The sequence below is a fragment of the Nannospalax galili genome, unplaced genomic scaffold (genome assembly GCF_000622305.1).
Source record: "Nannospalax galili isolate Female #2095 unplaced genomic scaffold, S.galili_v1.0 scaffold786, whole genome shotgun sequence".
NCBI classification, from domain to species: Eukaryota; Metazoa; Chordata; class Mammalia; order Rodentia; family Spalacidae; genus Nannospalax; species Nannospalax galili.
The window spans coordinates 1,601,115-1,623,132 of NW_008355774.1; the positions used below are offsets into that span (position 1 = coordinate 1,601,115).

Sequence of the window (22,018 nt, forward strand, 5' to 3'; positions counted from 1 at the left end):
ATATTTTTTAAAGTTATAAGATTAAAGCCGGGCATGGTGGTGCACGCCTGTAGTCCCAGCACTTGGGAGGCAGAGGCAGGTGGATCTCTGTGAGTTCAAGGCCAGCCTGGTCTACATAGTGAGTTCCAGGTCAGCTGGGGCTACAGGGAGACTCTGTCTCAAAAAAAAAAAAAAAAAAAAAAAAGTTATAAGGTGAACATCAGTGTAACTACTTCTACACTACAGAATGCCAGCATCCTTACCCATTCCTACACATAGCATCTTAATCCTTAGGGAAGACTACTGCTTTGGTCTGTATGATAATCTCAGTCTTTGTCTTTACATTTACCAGCTTTGTTTTTTGAGACAGGGTTTATCTCTAGCTCTTTTACTGTTGTCTTCCTTTTCCCATTGTGTTTTGAATTTATCCATGTTGTGTGCAGCTCTGGTAGTTGATCTCCTTTTCTATATTGTTATATTGATATTCTGTTTATCCATTCTACTCTTGATAAGCATCCAGATTGCTTCCAGTTTGTAGCTGTCAGTGTTACTATGAGCATTCTTGCACAACTACCCTTTACACACACTTGGATGCATACACATCTAGGGTTGGGATTCTTTGATTTCGTGTAATGGAGATTTTTCAGCTTCTCTAGCTAATTTAAGTGGATGTACCAATTTACAGTCCATCAGTATTTGATAAGAATATGAATTTGGGGCCTGGAGAGTATGGCTCAGCAGCTAAGAGCACTGATTGCTCTTGCAGAGGACCTGGGTTTGATTCCCAGCACCTACATGGTGGCTAACCCCCATCTGTAACTCCAGTTCTAGGGGAATCTAACCCCCTCTGACCTCCACGGGTATTGCATGACACAGATGCACTTACATGCATGCAGGCAATACCCTTGTACACATAAAATGAAAAAAAACCAGCAACAACAAAAGAATATGAATTTTAAGCTCCTAGTTGAAAGTATGTGGTGTTCAAAAATAGGGACTTCTCAGTAAAGGCATGAGATACATGAATGACCCAGTGTGATAACTTCTTTCACAAACTTTGTAGTGGGGTAGTGTCTGTAAGACTAGAAACAGGTCTTCAACTCTGCTTCTTTGAAATGACTCCTTATGTTAATTAGGACAATATGACTATAACCTCTTAAAGTGAAAATTGTTTTTTTTTAATGCGAAAATGCATTTTTAAATTCTGACTAAGCTATGAGGAGCCACTGTTAGAATAGATAGGAACTTTGAGGAAGAGGCAGGTATGAAAAGTTCAATCCATTACAAATTCAAGCCCTTCTCTGAAAAACTTTATGAGGAATCTGGAAGATGTATGTGTCCGAGATAAGTGACCCAAGAAGGGGTGAGTTTGTGAGTACTTTGGTTTTACACACACACATCTCCCTGTAGCCTCAACTGTCTTGGAACTCACTATGTAGACCAGGCTAGCCTGGAACTCAAAAGAGATCCACCTGCCTCTGCCTCCCAAGTGCTGGGATTAAAGGCCTGCACTACCATGCCAGGTGTGTGAGTACTTTATCTTCTCTTAATACCTAAATGGAAGAAAGGAACGGATTACTAACTGAACCCTTGGGAATATTTTAGAGTAATCTTTTTCCATGAGTACCATTGTGTTCTAGTAATAAAATAATAGCTTATGTGTTAAAAGAAAATTTCTCTGTCAGGCATGTTAATAATAGCTCTCTTATACCAAATGGGAGGCAGATAACTGGTGTAGTAAAAATTTCCTGAATCTGTTGATGGGAGCTGATTTGTCTTTTTTTGTTCTGTAAAGCAGCTTTACTTGAAGGATCTGGAAACAAATGCTTGTTTACACTATATCTACCCTACTGGTTTTCTCTCTTTCCAGTATTAATGTCTTCTGATTTCCAGATCCAGATATTGAGAATATTCATGTATTCCCACAGCCTCATGCTTTTTAGGAATATTATAATTAATTTGACTTGGCAGTAATTAGGAAGTCTTTTTGTCTGAGTGTTATGAAGAATAGTATCATCAAGTTTCTTCATTTCTCTGTCACAAGGCTTAGCCTTGTGTCTCCTCCACAGCATCTTGAGGAACTTAATAACCTTCATTATTATGTAAATTTTTGGTGCTTGATGGTTTTGTTTGTCTTTAAGAGAGTTTTTAGGGAAGAAACTTACAACCCTCAAGAATTGTTTGTAGGTCTTACTTCTGCAGTATAACCACTGTGCAAGAAAAAGGATGACTTTTTAGTATCTTTCTTGTTAATATAACTTGCAGAAAACACAAGAGAGTATTACACAGGGAGAAACTCTAATCCCTAGGCTAATTGTTAGTGTTCTGACTTTCTTCTAATATTCTAACCTTTTTTCTTCTAATACAATTAAACAATAACAGGTAAAATAAAATATTAGCTGCTTTTTTCACATGCAATTTGTGTTTCTGTGTCATTAAATATTTTTAAATTTTGTAATGTGCAATTAAGACAAGAAACACCTTCCCTCATGTCATTTTAACATGCTTTTTTCTGAGTTCATTTTTAATTTTTTCTCTTAAGACAGTGTCTCACGTATCTCAGGCTTTTCTCAAACTTGCTCTGTAGTCTAAGTTAATATGTTTTAAAAATTACAGTGATTATATAATATAGAAGGATCAGTGGAATTATACAGAAAACTTGAAAATAGTTACGTTTTAAACTTTCATCTTAACTACCATGAAAAATACTAAATGAATCACGGTAATTTATTTATTTATTTATTTAGAGACGGTCTCCCTCTTAGCCCCAGCTGGGGCCTGGAACTCACTATGTAGAGTAGGTAGGCCTCTAACTCACAGAGATCCGCCTGTGTCTGCCTCCTGAGTTCTGAGACTAAAGGTGTGCATCACCATCCCCAGATTCACCTTGAGTTTTTTGGTTTGTTTTGGGTTTTTTTTTTTTTTTTTTTTTTGGTCGTTTTGAGACAGGGTCTCCCTGTAGCCCCACCTGGCCTGGAACTCATTATGTAGACCAGGCTGGCTGGAACTCACTGAGATCTGCCTGCCTCTGCCTCCCTGAGTGCTGGGATTAAAGGCATGCACCATCACGCCCAGCCTTGTTTGTTTTTTTGTTTTTTTATTTTATTTTATTTTATGTGTATGTGTGTATTGCCTGCATGTAGGTAAATGCACCCGTGTCGTGCAATGCCCGCAGAGGTCAGAAGAGGCTATCGGATCCCCTGGGACTGGAGTTACGGACAGTGAATTGTTAGCTGCCATGTGGGTTCTGGGATTCGAACCCAGGTCTTCTGCAAGAACAACCAGTGTTCTCCAGCCCCTTGTTTTGTTTTTTTTTAATATGTATGAGTGTATTGCCTACATGTATGTAAGTGCACCTATGTCATGCAATACCCTTGGAAGTCGGAAGAGAGCATCAGATCCCCTGGAACTGGAGTTACAGATGGTTGTTAACCACCATGTGGGTGTTCAGAATCAAACCTAGATCCTCTGCAAGAGCAGTCACTGCTCTTAACTGCTGAGCCATCTCTTCAGTCCTCATCTTAAGTTTTTTTATTTGTTTTGTTTTGTTTTTGGTCTTTTTGAGACAAGGTTTTCCTGTAGCCCCAGCTGGCCTGGAGCTTACTAGACCAGGCTGGCCTTGAAATCACAAAGGTCTGCCTGCCTCTGCCTCCCAAGTGCTAGGATTAAAGGTGTGCGCCACCATGCCTGGGTCATCTTAAGTTTTTAAGAGATACTTTAAAATTAATTTTTCTCTGTGTATGCACATATGTGTGTACTATGGCAAATAGAAATAGGTGGGGTCAGAGGACTTGTACAGGAATCTATTATCTCCTTCCACCATGTAGGTACTGGTTGAACTCAGGTCACAGATTTGGTGGCAAGCTTCTTTATCCAGTGAAACATTTCACTGGCCAGAAATGTTTTTTGTTTGGTTTTTATCCTGTTGCAGATCAAACCTGAGGCCTCGTATGTATTAGTCATGTGCTTTCCATGGATCTATATCTCTCAGTAATTCAGAGAGGGGGGAGAGCTGTGTGTGTGTGTGTGTGTGTGTGTGTGTGTGTGTGTGTGTGTGTACACGTGCGTGCTGGGGTTAGAACCCAGGTCCTTGTGCATCACATTATGGTACATCTCTACCCAAGAATGAGTTTCAATGCTTAAGATAGAAGATGCTTTTTTTTTTTTTTTTTTTTTTTTTTTTTTTTTTTTTTTTTATGTGTATGCATGTATTGCCTGCATGTGGGTAAATGCACCTGTGTCTTGCATTGCCCAAGGAGGTCAGAAGAGGCTGTCAGATCCCCTGGGACTGGAGTTACAGACAGTTGTTAGCTGCCATGTGGGTGCTGGGATTTGAACCTGGGTCTTCTGCAAGAACAACCAGTGTTCTTAACCACTGGACCATCTCTCCAGCCCTAGAAGATGCTTTTTATTATTTAAATTTATTACATATATTTTTGTATGTGGGTGTGTTCCATGGTGTGTTGTGTGCTTAGGCCAAGGGACAGCTTGTTGGCATTGGTGGTGCATGCCTTTAATCCCAGCACTCTGGAGGCAGAGGCAGGTGGCTCTCTATGAGTTCAAGGCCAGCCTGAGCTACAGAGCAAGTTCAGGCCAGCTGGGGTTACAGGGAGACCCTGACTTAAAAAGACCAAAAAAAGAAAAAAAAAATCGAGTTTATTGGCTAGAGAGATGGTTCAGCATTTAAGAGCACTGAATGCTCCTGCAGAGGACCCAGGTTTGATTCCCAGCCCCCATATGGCGGCTAACAACTTTTTATAACTCCAGTTTCAAGGGATCCAATGCCCTATTCTGACCTCTGCAGGCATTGCACAACATGGGTGCACCTACCTACATGCAAGCAAAATACACTCAAACACATAAAATAAAAATAATAAAAAGATAAAGTTTGAGTTTAAATTTGATTTCAGGTTGTGAAATTGATCATTGCAAAACTAAAAAGATTAGGAGAAGGGGAGAGGGGAGTTAAATAACTCAAATTCTCTTAGGTGGTAACTTTAAAATTGGTAGACAGAGAACCAGAGAACAACCTGTATATATGCGTTCATGGGAATCTCCACAGAGACCAGAAGGCATTAGATCCCCTGGTGGTTGTAAGCCATGTGACATGGGTGCTGGGACTTGAACTCAGATCTTCTGAAAGAGTAACAAGTGCTCTTAATTGCTGAGTTACCTCTCCAGCCCTGTGTTAATATGTTTATGGAGAAACATATGCATCATTATAAAAAGTCTATGTTGGGTCTGTTATATTTGAAAGCACCTAAGTATAATTTGTGTACTAATCCTTATATAGTGCCCCACAGAAATATTGACAATGTCAGTAAATTAATATCTAAGAGTAGGTATTATTAAGACTAGCTGAGACCATGTATTTCTTTTGTTTCACCCTTGACCTGAATGTGTTTTACCAGAGGTGTATACTAACTATTTATTAGGGAAAACTAGCATACATCTTTTTCCTAGTGTATACAACTAGATTGTTCGATTTGTGGTTGTATGTTATAGATGTTACAGGGTGAAAGAATTGTAATTCTTCCTGTACCACATTGAATTCTACATGTAAAAGGTATGGAGGAAGTACCTGCCATATGTGAACTATTTAGAAAGGTACAAGACATAGTTTGGTCTGCCAGGAGTTTAGAGCCAGGTGGAAGGAAGATACCCACATACCTAAAATATGCAGCATAAGGTAGAAATCAGAACAATAAAATCAGTGTTTCAGAAGGTAAGAGGCTGTCAACAGGGATTTCTTGAGAAGCAGATTCCCTCCTGAAGGTAGTGGCCTGAAAATTCTAAATTTTTTCGTAGAATAAGGGTATATGTGGTGTTCTGTTTTTGTTTTTTGTTGGTGGTGTTTGTTGCTTTTTGCCTGATGGCTCAAGGAAATAAATAACTTTTCCAGACATTTGACATTACCCGAGAGTTCTTTTTGGCAAGAAACTTCACTTGGTTTGTGTTACTCTTTCATCTGCTGCTGCTTGTGTTCTGAGATGGTGCTGCCCAAAGGAAGATGGTGCAAAGGCAGCATTGACAGGTCACTTGGTGTCCTTAGATTGATTGCATGATTATCTCCTGGATAAAATGAGAGTTACTGACCATCTCTTCAGGACATTCTTTTTGTTTTTGTTTGTTTGCTTGCTTGCTTGCTTGCTTACTCTGTGTGTGTGTGTGTATGTGTGTGTGTGTGTGTGTGTGTGTGTGTGTGTGTGTATGTGTAGTTTTGGCACATGTATGCCATGATAGGTATGCAGGTCAGAGGACAATTCACCTCCTCAGGCTTGTCAGCAGGCACCTTTATCAGATGAACCATTTTATTGGCACTTTTGTATTTACGTGGTCTCTTGTAGGTCATGCTGTCCTTGAAGACAACTTTGACCTTCTGATCGTCCTGCCTCTACCTCCTGAGTGTTAGAATTACAGACCTGCACCACCATGCCTTTTTTTATGCAGCGTGGGGACTGAACCCAGGGCTTCCATGTGTACTAAACTCTTATCCACTGAGCTATATCCTGTTTTTGTCTTTGAGACATGGTTTGTGCTGTGTAATAGCCCAAGCTGACCTTAACACTCATGATCCTTCTGATTTAGCCTCCTAAATTGTGGGATTACAGGACTGTGACACTGCCTGGGCTCATGTCAATTCCTTCTTTTTTTTTTTTTTTATTTTATGTGTATGAATGTTATGCCTGCATGTAGGTAAGTGCTCCTGTGTTGTACAATGCCCGCAGAGGACAGAAGAGTCCGTTCGGATCCCCTGGAACTGGTGCCATGGACAGTTGTTAGCTGCCATGTGGGTGCTGGGATTCAGAACAGTCAGTGTTCTTAACCACTGAGCCATCTCTCCAGCCCCTCATGTCAATTCTTAAATTGTTGATGAAAAAAATATACAGAATTCATTGCTGGATTTTAGTAGTCACTTAATTATTTAAGATATTATTCAATTCCCTCCTCACAATTATCTCAATAAAAATAGTTAACACTTCATGCTGGGTGTGCCTTTGATCACGCCATGCCTTTAATCCCAGCACTCGGGAGGCAGAGGCAGATGGATCTCTGTGAATACAAGGCCAGCTGGGTCTGTGTAGTGAGTTCTAGGCCAGCTGGGGCTACAGGGAGACCCTGTCTCAAAAAAACCAAAGACTGCCTTATGTTTCAAATATTCATATGTGTGCATATATAGATATATACATATATGCACATGTATATACACATAAATATCTTTTTCTCTCTTGTTAACTCTGAGGTAAGTACTATTTTATTCCAGTATTATAGAAGTGGAAGAAAGAAAAAAAACTGATTTGCTGAGAGTTTACACAATTTGTCAGTCACACTGTAAACAATTAGGTTGGGTGGGATTTGAAACTCAGGCAGTCTGGTTCCAGAGTTTTTTTTTAAGAGTCCCATGTTCTTAACCCCAGGTGTGCTAGTACATGCCTTTATTCCCAGCATTTGGGAGATAGAGGCAGGCCGATCTCTGAGTTCAAGGCCACCCTGATCTATATAGTGAGTTCTAGGCCAGCTGGGGCTGCAGGGTGTCTCAAAAAGCCCCCTCCCCCCAAAAAAACCCTGAAAAACAGAAACAGAGCCCATATTCTTAACCAGTAAGCTAATCAACAAAAGAATGTGAACAGTTTATTTCAAAATGAAATTTTTGGTCTTTCCATCCTTTTTCCTCTCCCTTTCCCTTGTTTTTTCTTGATCATGTTTCATTAATGTGTAGCATGTGGCTTAGACTGGCTTCCAACTTGGAATCCTCTTGCCTCAGCCTGCCAAGTTTTGGGATTATAGGAGTACAGTGTACAGGTGTGCAAGAAGTGCACCACTAAGCCCAGATTTTTTTTTTTTTCTGGTGGGACGTGAAGACCATGTCTCCTATCTTGAGTCTTGCCATAGCTATGTGGCATATCTTGTCTATGAGGACATACCTAGTAGTGAAGATAAAACATGTCAGTAGAAATCTGTGTTCCTTCTCTTTGATTGTCTTCTCTATAATGGTCAGAGAGCAGTTTTGCATGTTAAATTATTGTCTAGTACTTGGCTCTACAGAGAAGATGAAATTGGCCTAGTGCCGGATGGAGGATGTGATTTCAGTCTGTTCGATTAAGTACTACTATAAAGAATGCATGGTTTTTATTTTTTTTTTTTAGTATGATAGCTTGGTTTAAGATGAAATGTTAAACCAGCGTGGTGGTGCATGCTTTCAATCCCAGCACTTGGGAAGCAGAGGCAGACAGATCTCTGTGAGTTCCAGGACAGCTGGGGCTACAGGGAGACCCTGCCTCAAAAAGACCAAAAAAAAAGAGGAAATGTTAAAGGAAGATGGACATACTGGCTCACATCTGTAATCCAAACACTCGAAAGGCTGAGGTAGGAGGATTGCCACAAATTCAAAGCCAGCTTGGGGCTACATACAATTCTAGAGCAGCCTGGCCAAAAGGGCCAATGAAATGGCTCAGTGGGTAAGAGGCACTTGATGTGTAAGCCTGGCAACCTGAGTTCCATCCCCAGAACCCACATAAAAGTGAAAAAAAAATAATAGAACAAACTGCACAAAATTGTCTGCTGACCTCCACATGAGTGCTGTGGCATGCATGCCCACACACATCATGTACATACAACAATAATAAATTAAAAATCTAAAACTAAAAATAACTCCACAACAATGTTAATGGAAATAATACTTTCAGACATCACAATTGATTGGAAAAAAATAAAGATGGTATGATAGAACTTGGCTTTGGATTCCAAATACATACAACTTCCCTGGATATTCCATTTTCATTGCCAGGGTGATTGTGTCTATTTCAAGGTCTACAAATAAGAGGGCTGGTAGATAGCTCAGCAGGTTACCAAGCCTGAGCTCGATCCTTGAGCCCCTCTTGTTGGAAGTAGAGAACTAGCTCAAGTGAGTTGTCTTCTGACCTCCACATACATGTCCTGGCATGGGCATGCACACACACAAATTTTTTTTTTTTTAATTTAAGAGATAAAAAATAACATAATTTTGACCATTTGTTTTTAGGAACCCCAAGGACTCTACAATATGAATAATTCTCTGGAGAACACCATCTCGTTTGAAGAGTACATTCGAGTAAAGGCACGATCTGTCCCACAACACAGGATGAAGGAATTTCTGGACTCACTGGCTTCTAAGGGACCAGAAGCTCTTCAGGAGTTCCAGCAGACAGCCACCACCACTATGGTGTACCAGCAGGGTGGGAACTGCATTTACACAGACAGCACTGAAGTTGCCGGGTCTTTGCTTGAACTTGCTTGTCCAGTCACAACCAGTGTTCAGCCACAAACCCAGCAAGAACAGCAGATCCAGGTTCAGCAGCCACAGCAGGTTCAGGTAAAAGGAATATGTTTAGTTACAGGTTATTAATAAACTTTTGTTATATTAGAGTAGATGTTAGAGATGTTGAATGTTATTTTACCAAGGTAGGGGAATCTTTCATATTTAATATAAATAAAAATATCTTCAGTCACTGTAAATTGTAAAGGCTATGGATACTTGATTTGCTTTAAGAAAGTTGGAACAGTATAGAATTTGATTGAATTTGAATGTGACAGCTATATGAAGCCAAGTCTTCCCTTCTGTCTGTGTCAACCCAAGCAGAGAGAGATAATAGGAAGACTAGTTTTGGCTCATTACAGAAAGCATGGCATTTGGGACTTACTTTCAAATGAACAGGCTGATATATTCATGATCTTCATTTAGTTGATGTTTTATATCTTACTTAGATCACCTATTTCTGGATTGGTGTTTTCTAATTACTAGCCTCATACAGTGCTAATTAATAACAAACTTACTGAAGGAAAAGCTAATACATTGGCTGATAAAGCAAAGGTTTTTCTTTTTTTTTTTTTTTAGAAATTTTTATGTGAGCCAGGCGTGGTGGTACATGCCTTTAATCCTAGCACTCAGGAGGCAGAGGCAGGAGGATCTCTATGAGTTTGAGGCCAGCATGATCTTCATCATGAATCCAGGCCAGCTGGGGCTACAGGGAGACCCTGTTTCAAAAAGACCAAATAGAAAGAAAAAAAGAAGTTTTTATGTGAAACAATATTCTTCTTTAGCTACAAGTCTGAGTTTCTTGACATTGGACTGTAGTTGAGTTTAATTTTATTCTAGATGCTTTTTACATCAGAAAGATAGGAAAGGAGAGAAAGAAACATGATCTAGTGGAAGGAATGTAGAGATGTGTGTCCGGTGAGAAAAGGTTTGACTGTGTGACCCCCTACACATCATGGGCGCAAGGGGATATATTAGGAAAAAATCAGCTCTGGTACTGAAATCCTGGGTATAAGTTTCACTTGATCGCTTAATTGTTGCTATAATCTTAGTTTTTTTTTAGTCCCTGGTTTCTTCAGCCGTCAAAAAGGGAAAAAGACCAGTTTGTGAGACTAAATGAGATAATGGACAAGAAAACCTGTCATAGGGGAGGGATATAATCACAGTTTTTTTAGTCTGTAAGAAAGGAAAAGTGCCAGAAGATTGAGTAAAATAAGACTGACTTTTCAGCTCAAAATTATTCTGTAGTTACTCAAAACTTTTGTTTCTTAAGATTCAAGACATTGATGATTTGGGGTTGAACTTTGCTTTGAAAGTTTGTGATCTTTAAGATAATTTATCAGGGTCAAGTGTGGTGGCCCACGCCTTTAATCCCAGTATTGAGGCAGGCCGAGCTCTGTGAGTTCAAGGTCAGCTGGGGCTATAGGGAGACCCTGTCTGAAAAAGACCAAAAGAATAAAAAGATAATTTATCAGGATTGTATATTGAATACTCTATTTTTCTCTAAATTACATGGAAATAGAAGATGTAAAAATAATCCACAAGATAGGCTCTTGAGAACATATATTTTCCTCATTCTTTTTTCTTTTTATTTATTTTTATTTTTTATTTTGCAACCAAATCTCACACTGTAGCCCATGTTGTCCTGGATCTCATTAGTCTAGGCTGGCTTCAGACTCGGAGCAGTCACCTACTTTGGCCATATGAGTGCTTGGGATTTTATGTGTCACCATTCCCAGCTCTATTGTCCTCATTTTCAGTGACTGAAAAGAATAGAACAAAAGAGATTCCTCACAGTGTTGGGAGGTAAAAAAAAAAAATGCCATCAAAACCCACTAAATCAGGCTGGTAAGATGGCTGAGCAGGTAAGTTGCTTGCAGCACAAACTTGAGCAGCCTGAGTCTGATCACTGGAATCCACAGAAGGATAGGAGAAGAGACATGAGTCCACAAAATTGTCTTGCCCTCCACATTTGCACCATAGCACAGGTGCCCCCCACATACATATCACATACAATAATAATGTGACTTCTATACTGTTTTTGTTTGGTTTTTGGTCTTTTTGAGACAGGGTCTCCCTGCTGCCCCAGCTGGCCTGGAACTCACTATGTAGACCAGGCTGGCCTCGAACTCATAGAGATCCGCCTGCCTCTGCTTCCCCAGTGCTGGAATTAAAGGCGTGCACTACCATGCCTACCTGACCTCTATGCTTTATCACTCATTTAGTAGATAAAATTATTTTTCAACACATACCTGAATATTTACTTATGGTTATATACTTGGACCACTCTACTAATAAGCAAAAAAAAACCAGAAGGGCACATTTTCAAGGAAAACTTCAAAATTTTAGTGTTGCCTTCTTAGACCTCTGTTATACTCTGAAATGGTTGTATATCACTCTGAATTCAGTATGATGTTGAAGAATTTTCCGTATGGTTTTTGCATTGTCACCTCAGAAGTCTTGACTCTATAGGAGCCTCTCATCCTCACATTATTTTTCTTTTGAAAGTTGGATTCTCATGCTGCCTGCTTTACTCACTGGTGAATCTTGTTGCTGCAGGTACAGGTGCAGGTACAGCAGTCTCCACAACAGGTCTCGGCTCAGCAGCTTTCCCCGCAGTTCACCGTTCACCAGCCTACTGAGCAGCCCATCCAGGTCCAGGTGCAGATCCAAGGCCAGGCACCACAGTCAGCAGCCCCCTCCATCCAGACCCCGTCTCTACAGAGCCCTAGCCCCTCACAGCTGCAAGCAGCCCAGATCCAGGTGCAGCATGTGCAGGCGGCCCAGCAGATCCAAGCTGCAGAAATCCCAGAGGAGCATATCCCACATCAACAAATCCAGGCTCAGCTGGTGGCTGGCCAGTCTCTTGCTGGGGGTCAGCAGATCCAAATCCAGACCGTGGGTGCCCTTTCCCCACCACCATCCCAGCAGGGCTCACCCCGGGAAGGGGAACGGCGGGTTGGCACAGCCAGTGTCCTCCAGCCAGTGAAGAAACGCAAAGTGGACATGCCCATCACTGTGTCCTATGCCATCTCAGGGCAGCCAGTGGCCACCGTGCTGGCCATTCCACAGGGCCAGCAACAGAGTTACGTGTCTTTGAGGCCAGACTTACTGACAGTAGACAGTGCCCATCTGTACAGTGCCACTGGGACCATTACTAGCCCTACAGGAGAAACTTGGACCATCCCTGTTTATTCTGCCCAGCCCCGGGGTGACCCTCAGCAGCAGAGCATCACTCACATTGCCATTCCCCAGGAAGCCTACAATGCAGTTCACGTCAGTGGCTCACCCACAGCTCTGGCAGCTGTAAAGCTGGAGGATGACAAGGAGAAGATGGTGGGCACCACGTCTGTAGTAAAAAACTCCCATGAAGAGGTAGTGCAGACCCTTGCAAACTCACTCTTTCCAGCACAGTTCATGAATGGCAACATCCACATTCCAGTGGCTGTGCAGGCTGTGGCAGGTACATATCAGAATACGGCTCAGACTGTCCATATATGGGACCCTCAGCAGCAGCCACAACAGCAAACTCCCCAAGAACAGACGCCGCCACCACCACAGCAGCAGCAGCTCCAGGTTACTTGTTCAGTAAGTGAGATTTAACCTGTAGGGCTTTTTGCTTTCTTGGGTCCCAATGCAACATAGAGCTTACCTGCGGTGTCTGGCTTGTTGAATGCCATCGTGTTAGTCTTAAAGTGATAAGAGGAGTCTATATTAGGGAAGGAGAAGCAGCAGATGAGGCTTTATAGCAGACAAGAAGTTTACCTGGATGGCAACAAAATAACCAGTTATTTATTTTGCAGTTTTAAAGAGTTTGAAGTTAGATGCCTGGGATGTTTTTATATAATGTGGTTTTGTTTTCGTTTGCTTTTTTTGTTTTTGTATAATGTATTTTTAATGACAAGTAAAATGTCTGCATCTCAGGGCTACTTACACAAGTGAACAGATCTAGTGGAACCTTTAATTTTGCACAGGGTAGTAAACTCATGATACTTAGATAATTCCTTCCTCTAGTTACTATCTTTGAACATGATGTAAGTAAATTAAAATACCTTTCAGTAGGTCTATTGAAAGATGTCAGATATGGTGGTACACACCTGTAATCCCAGCACTTGGAGGCTGGGGCATGTGGATGTCTGTAACTTCAAGGCCAGCTTGATCTATAGAACAAGTGCCAGGCCATTCAGGATTAATATATAGTGAGTCCCTGTCTCAAAAACTGTCAAATGAAAAAACAAAAACCAAGCAAAAACAGAAAATTAGGACCTGACTGGTATAGTACATGCTTGTAATCCCGGTACTTGGTAATATCCTGTCAAAAAACCAAAAACTGAGCTGGGCATGGTGGCACACGCCTGTAGTCCCAGTACTTGGGAGGCAGAGGCGGGCGGATTTCTGTGAGTTCAAGGCCAGCCTGGTCTACATAGTGAGTTCCAGGACAGCTGGGGCTACAGGGAGACCCTGCTTCAAAAAGACAAAAAAAAAAAATAGAAAACTTGGGGATGGGGAGAGATGGCTTAGTAAAGTGCTGCACAAGATCAGAACTCCAGAACGCATGTAAAAAGCTAGGTATTATGGCATACCTGTATCCCCAGTGCTGGAAGAGAGGTTGGGTACAGGAAAAAACAGGTAGATCCCTGAACCTGGTTGACCAGTAGGACTAGCAGAATCTTGAGTTTTAGGTGCAGTAAGAGACACTATCTCAATAAAGGTACATGGTGATGGAGGAAAGATACTTGACGTAACTTATGGTCTCTATGTGTACATGTTCTCTGCACGCTCAACCATCTGCACATATGTGCACACACCTATGTTAACAAGTGCATATACTCTCTCCTACACATGTGAGCACCCAAAAAGCACCCATAGCAAAACTTAACTTCTTTGGAACCCTTGAATAACTTTTTATTCTGGAGACAGGTGTGGTTGTATAGGTCTTTAATCCCAGCACTTGGGAGGCAGAGGCAAGTGGTTCTCTGAAATTAAGGCCAGCCTAGTCTACATAGCAAGTTCCAGGCCAGCTGAGGCTATAGAAAGATCTGTCTTAAAAAATATATATATTTATTTGAAATAATTTTAGATTTGTGGAAAAGGTAGACTTACAGAAATCTTCAGATTGTCTAATTTTTCTATTAGTACTTTCTTTAAATATTTTTATTTATTGTTAATGTGTATATTGCCTCTGTATGGGTAGATGCACCCATGTTGTACAATGCTCTCAGAGGTCAGAAGAGGGCGTCAGATCCCCTGAAATTGGAGTTACAGGCAGTTATTAGCCGCCATGTGGGTGCTGGGAATTGACTCGGGTCTTCTGCAAGAGTAGCCAGTGCTCTTAACCACTAAGCCATTTCTCCAGCCCTGTTATTAGTCTTTATAAGAATAGCTTAGGGCTGAAGAGATGGCTCAGCGGTTAAGAGCACTGACTGCTCTTGCAGAGGACCCAGTTTCGATTCCCAGCACCCACATGGCAGCTACAAACCGTCCTTAACTCCAGTTCCAGGGGAATCCGAAGCTGCCTTCTGACCTCCGCGGAATTGCATGACATGGGTGCACTCACATGCAGGGAATACACTCATATACATAAAATAAAAATAATAAAATATTTTTTAAAAAGACTAGCTTAAAGGTGTGTATGGTTAAATTTATTTGAGTGTTTATAAACTTCATTGTTCTTTATTTAATAGATCTTTAAGAATCTCTTGTCTTAGGGGACTGCTGAACATAGTGTGCCTTACTTCTGGCATTCTTGTGAGGGAACTGGCACAAACAAGTTAGAAAAGGAACTATAATGAAAAACTCAGGCCCTGAAGTGACTTTAAGAGTCTATGAAATGTATAGCCACCAGGCCTAGTAGATATAATCCTTGTCTCAGATATCTTAGACTCTACCTGTGAGAGTGAGAACCTTCAGTTTCTATTTCCTTTTGAGTTATTTTTGAGGCAGCATAATCAAGAATGACATACTGTGATGCACAAAAAGATATACTGGCCTTCAGAAATCCTAGATTAAAGGCATATAGAGAAACCAGCCATGGTACACCTATAATCCCAGGACTCTAGAGGTAGAGGCAAGAGTATCAGAAGTTGAAGGTAGGGCCAGTGAGGTGGGTCATAGAGTAAAACTATTTGCTGCCAGGCCTGATGACCTAAGTTCAGTCCCTGAAACCCACACAATGGAAGGAGAAAACCAACTCCTCAAAGTTGTCCTCTGACCTCCACATGTGTATAATGGCATGTTCAAGCCTCCACCCCTGTAGCTGCATGTAAATTTTTTTTGAGATATAAATAATTAAGCTGGGTGTGATATCCCATGCCTTTTAATCCTGGCACTGGGAGGCAGAAGCAGGTGGATCTCTGAGTTCAAGTCCAGCCTGGTTTACATAGTTCTAGGACAGCTGGGACTACAGAGAGACCCTGTCTCAAAAAGACCAAAATAAATAAAAATGAAGATTAGGGGCTAGAAAGATGGCTCAGTGGTTCAGAGCTTGTACTCTTGGAAAGGACCTGGATTCAGTTCTCAGCACCCACGTGGCAGCACATAGCCACCTGTAACTCCAGTTTCAGGGGATCTAGGGAATCCTGTCTTCTGTCCTCTGCAGCCTCATAAACTCACACAGGTTCACACATAATATACATAAATAAAACCTAAGTAAAGGATTTTTTGAAAGATAATTCAGGATCATATTTGGTTACATAGTAAGTTGAGGCCAACCTGGGATACCTGAGACCCTCATAAAAAGACCAACAGGGGTGTGGTGGTGCACCCCTTTAATCCCAGCTTTCAGGAGGTGTAGAGGCAGGTGTATCTCTTGTGTTCAAGGCCAGCAAGGTCTACATAGTGAGTTCTAGGCCAGCTGGGGCTACAGGGTCTCTGTCTCAAAAAGACCCCCCCCCCAAAAAAAGCACCTCTTTATGCCAGATATGGTGGTACTCTGAATTTCAGATCAGCCTGATCTATACTGTGAGTTACAGGTCAGCCATGGGATGAGACCCTGTCCCCCAAAACAAAACAAAGCAAAATATTATCTCTTAATAATTTATCTGGATTCTTTTGCAAGAGTTTATATTAGTGGGCCCATGTTATTTTCAGAGGCTGTGTTTTCTTTGACAAATCTTTTTAGGGATTAATATCAAATATTACCAGAAATAAAACTTGAGGAATACCCTCACCATTAATGGATTAATGGTGGTTTGTCTGCATATAGCACAAACATGCCTGTGCCCTTCTCATCAAGCTTTTGTGTTAGGTGCCTGGGAAATTGAGGCTGGAAAGATGGCTCAGCAGTTAAGAGCACTTGCTTTTCTTACAGAGGACCCAGGTTTGGGTCCCAGCATCCCCATCAGGCTCACAACCACCTGTAGCTCCAGTTACTGGAAATCCAGTGCCGTCTTCTGACCAGGCACATATGTGGTGCATACCCATATATAGAGTGGCAAAAGGCTCACACATATAAAATGAAAATAATTTTTTTTTTTTTTTTGGTCTTTTTGAGACAAGGTCTCCCTGTAGTCCCAGCTGTCCTGGAACTCACTATGTAGACCAGGCTGGCCTTGAACTTACAGAGCTCCGCCTGCCTCTGCCTCCTGAGTGCTGGGATTGAAGGCGTGTGCCCCCACGTCCAGCGAAAATAATGCATCCATGCATGCAATGCCCACAGAGGCCAGAAGATGGCATCAGATCCCTGGAGGTATAGGCAGTTCTTCGCAACTATGTGAGTGCTGGGAACAGAGTCCAGGTCCTCTGCAAGAGGAGCCAGTGCTTTTCTTTTTTTTTTTAATTAAATTTTTTTTTTATGTGTATGAGTATATTGCCTGCATGTATGTGAGTGCACCCATGTCATACAGTGCCACAGAGGTCAGAGGGGGGTGTCAGATCCTCATGAAACTGGAGTTAAGGACAGTTTGTAGCCACCGTGTGGGCGCTGGGAATCGGCACCCGGGTCCTCTGCAAGAGCAGTCAGTGCTCTTAACTGCTGAGCCATCCCTCTAGCCCTGAAAATAAATCTTTAAAAAAAAGAAAAAAAAAAAAAAAGCCTCCTCCAATTAGTGTGGTGGTCTATACTACACTCAGCAGCACTGGAGAGTCTTGAGTTCAACGCTATACTCTTAAGACTATCTAAAATGAAACAAGACAGATTACTCCATGTTTATACCACTCACAGCACATGGAGAAGACAGTTGTGAGGTGAGTAAAAGCCTAAGGAGAGTTAATAACAAAGTGTTGAGCTCCACAGCTATAATGGGTTGGGGAGGGCCATGCTTGTTTTGAAGGCTTTCATCTCTAAAACCAGATTTATGGTGAATCATCCCTCCTTTGACTTCACATTCACGTTCCTTCGTCTCTCTGCTGTACTTTCTCAGAGCCCTCAATAGCTCTATCAGTAAAAACTAGCTGTACTTGTTATCCAGCTTTCTTTTATGGTAGGGATGGCTTGTTGGTGACCCTAACTGAGCTTGAATTCCTGGGTTTAATTGCTCCCTTAACTTCACCCTCCCAAGTAGCTGAGACTAGGGATGTACACTATGGAATCTGGCTTCAGTTTTTGATTTGTTGTGGTTCTTGTTTTGTTTTTTTTTTGACACACAGTCTCACTATATAGCCCTGGCTGGCCTTGAACTCACAAAGATTTGCCTGGCTCTGCCTCCTGAGTGTTGGGACAAAAGGCATGCACTACCTTCCCTGGCTTGCTTATTTTGTTAAAGAATTAAGGCTGGCTGGATACTTGATACTGCAGAATTCATGGCATCTTCAAAGTTTTTCTGGATTAACCTATATTTTGATTTTGCAATTCTCACCAATGTGGAGAATGCCACTTTGCATAAATATGTAGTAAAGAAATGACATACGGTTAGGGCTATTTTAGCAATTGTAAGTTTTGTCCTAAGTCCAGGCAAAAAAAAGTTTTTTAAAGAATTTAAAGTCAACAAATTTAGGTCTTTTTTTAAGATGGGGTCTTCTGTAGCCCAGGCTGACCTTAAAGATAGCCTTAACATTCTGATCTTTGTTGTCTTTTTGTTAGAGAGGGCTTTGTGTATAATATAAACACTGTACCATTGAGCTATATCCCCTGGTCTTGGTTTTTTGAGACAAGGTACTGCATATAGTTGATGATAACCTTGAATTCATGATCCTCCTGCCTCATCTTCCTAAGTGCTGAGATTGCAGTTATACACCACTATACCTGGTTCCTGTTTTGTTTTTTCAGATGAGCTGTTATAATGTTGCCCAGACTGGCCCCAAACTTTTGAGCTCAAACAGTCCTACCTCACCGTCCTCAGTGGTTGAGATCGCAGGCACATATTGTATGCCTAGCTGCCTACTGAGATTTCATAGCACTGTTCTTTCCTGTTTTTATATAAATGCTATACCACAGTTTTTGATTGGGTAGTAGGGAGCATTTATGAACTCTTCTCATTATAGAAATTTTAGAAAACACAAAAAACATCTGGCTGTGGTGGAACACACCTGTAATTGTAGCACTTGGGAAGTGGAAACAGAAGGATCAGGATAAACTTGGGCTACATATTAGTTCTAGGAAGCATAGGTTACTGGAGACTCCCTCCCCTGCCTTTTTTTTTTTTTTAATGTGTATGAGTGTATTGCTTGTGTATGTGAGCGTACCTGTGTCGTGCAATGCTGCAGAGGTCAGAAGAAGGCTTCGGATTCCCCTGGAACTGGAGTTAAGGATGGTTCGTAGCCACCATGTGAGTGTTGGGAATCGAACCTGGGTCCTCTGCAAGAGCAGTCAGTGCTGTTAACTGCTGAGCCAGCTTTCCAGCCTCTTTTTTTCTTTTTTTTTTAAGAAGAAGAAAAGAAGATGGAGCTGGAGATACTGACTCAGTGATTAAGAGAACTTAGTACTGTTCCAGAGGACCTGAGTTCAGTTTCCAGCATCCATGTTGGGCAGCTGATAAACAGTTGTTACTTCAGGGAATCCAAAGTTGTGTTCTAGCCTCTCTGGGCACCCTTATGTACATGTACACATACATTAAAAAATATTTAAGAAAGAAGGCTGGATGTGGTGGCACAGGTCTTTGATCCCAGCACTTGGAAAGCAGAGGCAGATCTCTGTGAGTTGGAGGCCAACCAGAGCTACATAGTGAAGCCCTGTCTCAAAAAGCAAAAGGGAAAAAAAAAAAAAATAAAGAAGAGCAAGGCTGGGAAGATGACTCAGTGGGTAAGAGCATTTCCTGTGCAAGCATGAGGATATGAGTTTGAATCCCCAGCACCCATGTAAAAATGCCAGGTATGCCCACACAACCCTATAACCTCATCACTGGAGTCTGAGACAGATGGATCCCAGGAGCGCATGGGCCAGCCAAGCTATCCCAAAGATGAAGTTAGTGAGAAGAGAACAGGACACCCTATGTCCTCCTCTGGCTTCAACCTGCATGTGCATAGGTGCACGTTCCCATGTGCACATAATTTTTGAAAAATATTTTTAGAGAAAGCAAACAGAACAATAGATGATATTTTATAATAGTAATCAATCATACATCCATCAAAACTTAATACATACTTTTTTTTCCTTTCCTGTGTTGTCAAGCGTGTGCTTCTATCACTGAGCTGCATTCTCAGCCCTGTTAATAGTTTGAATAGAGGGAAAACAGATTTATTTACATAGCTATGTTGTACCCTATTTTTTTTTTTTTTTTTTTTTTTTGTTTTTTTTAAAAAAGGGTTTCCTTTTTTTAAAAAAGGGGGCCCAGCTTTCCTGGAACTCACTTTTTAGACCAGGCTGGCCTTGAACTCAGAGATCCACCTGCCTCTGCCTCCCACCACATCTGGCCTTTTGCAGTATATCTTAATACATAGAATCTATTCTCTTTTGGTGATCTCCTTTATGATAGAGTTCCACATCCTGAGAATGTTTCCTTGAGTCTTTTTTAAGTAAGTAATTTATTGAGAATTTCATACATGCATATAAGGTGTTTTGATCAAATCCATGCCCACTCCCTCCCCTCCAACACCTCCCATATCTCCCAATCACTTTTCCTGATAACTTCATGTACTCTTTCTTCTTCTTTGATTGATGGATTTATTTTTTTTAATGGGGCTTTTAGCTACTCTAACATTCCCCCCTGTGAAGAGGTAACCCTAAAATCTTTTAAGGGTTAGATAAAAGCTCCCAAATATTTTTGATATTTTTGGCCTGTGGAACGGAGTAGGTTGCTAAGAGACCTAAGGACATTGTGAGTTTTAGCCAAGAAACTGGCTACTTTTCTTTAGGGTCTTTTTACCCTAACTGCCTAGCAAATTCCTACCTCCTGTTTTTATCACACCATCCTCTGAAGAGGTTACTCAAGTTGCCAATAGGGAATCAGTTCACAGACCACTCTGACTTCTTTCATGCTGAACGGGGATGCAGGGTGAGGCAATTGGAGTACTCCTTCAGTGGGTCTATCTAAAAGACTCCCAAATCGCATAACTCTTATCTCGGATATGAAAAGAAAGTCTTAGAATTGTGAATAGGACATGTGAAGTAAAGGCAAGAGTAATTAGCATTACACATTCTAGATAGGGAACTAGAAAAAAGAACAGGGCAATTTTCAACTGTTCATATGAGAGTCCATTGGAATTTCTTGACAAGGGCTTCCAAAATCATCCCTCTATTGGGTCCCTCCTCATTTTTCTTTTGTCTTCCAAGGCTGGACTCTAGAGTGATGGATTCAGGATTGGCTTTCAGGTATTTTGATAGCTGTTGGAGTGTTTAGCATCAGTGTCAGTTCCTTCTCAAAGGCTTCTAGATAGGGAGAGAAAACAAATTTAGCCATCATTTTAGAACAATAGCTGGTTGTCTCCCTTAGCTACAGCTGGGCACTACAGTATTGGATACCAACATTTGAAGTTGACATCTGAGCAGCACTTTTTGGTTAGGAACAAAATCCTCAATGAGAAATAATTGTCTAAATAACTTTTTATATAGACTTAAACCTAATGTCTGGAGTCCCTTGAGCTCTTAAAGAAATATACTGATGACTTTACTCTTTGGTTATACTTTCTTTTTGGGTGTTTAGACCATACACTTGGCCCAAATAAATCAGTTTATTTTTATACTTAAGGTCATTTGAGGATCTGTTCCTCAGGGGTCATATGGGCTTAGGAGGAGCTCCTGGCTCCTTTCTGTTACCAGTTCCATCTGTGTGAAGATAAGTCAAAGGTCCTGCTCGACCATGTCTGGCTTCACTTGGAAGCATGAATGAGATATTTCCTCTGAGTTGACCCTCCTCTTTGTAGATGGGACACTGGTTCAGGTCCATCTCGTGGGGTCTCCATGTCCTCCTTGAACAAGAGGACAGGTGACTCACCACAGTTACTGGACATTTTGAGAGGTGTTCCATAGTCCCCTGGAACTTAGTTAACAGGGGGCAAAAACTGTCCTTTAGGTCCATCTGACCAGATTAGTATAGGCCTCAAAGTATGGCTGTTAAACATCCAATAAGGTTAGTTCCACCAGTCTGGTACTTTTTGTTGTTGTTGTTGTTTTGTTTTGGTACCCTAGGTGGGACACGAACCCACAGTCCCTGGCTTAGGATGCCAGTGACCTTTTAATTATCATGTGGTATGTAGATAACTTTGAGTTTTAATACATAATGTCACAAACACCATTGCTCTGACTCCCTGTTATAAAGTATCTTTTAGCTGGGCGTGGTGGCACACGCCCTTAATCCCAGTACTCCGGAGGCAGAGGCCTGTGGATCTCTGTGAGTTCAAGGGCAGCCTGGTCTACATAGTGAGTTCCAG

At 41.4% G+C, this 22,018-nt stretch overlaps 1 protein-coding gene across 7 annotated transcripts in view; it reads left to right on the forward strand.

Moving 5' to 3' along the window:
• Positions 1-22,018, forward strand: part of Qrich1 (glutamine rich 1) — a 48,456-nt gene that overhangs the window by 3,466 nt on the left and 22,972 nt on the right. For all 7 annotated transcript variants that reach the window (XM_008853207.3, XM_008853211.3, XM_008853210.3 and 4 more), the window contains 2 exons: positions 9,002-9,331; positions 11,834-12,862. In XM_008853207.3, the coding sequence (XP_008851429.1) occupies positions 9,023-9,331; positions 11,834-12,862 (1,338 nt within the window). In that variant the 5' untranslated portion in view covers positions 9,002-9,022. The remainder of the gene's footprint in view (positions 1-9,001; positions 9,332-11,833; positions 12,863-22,018) is intronic.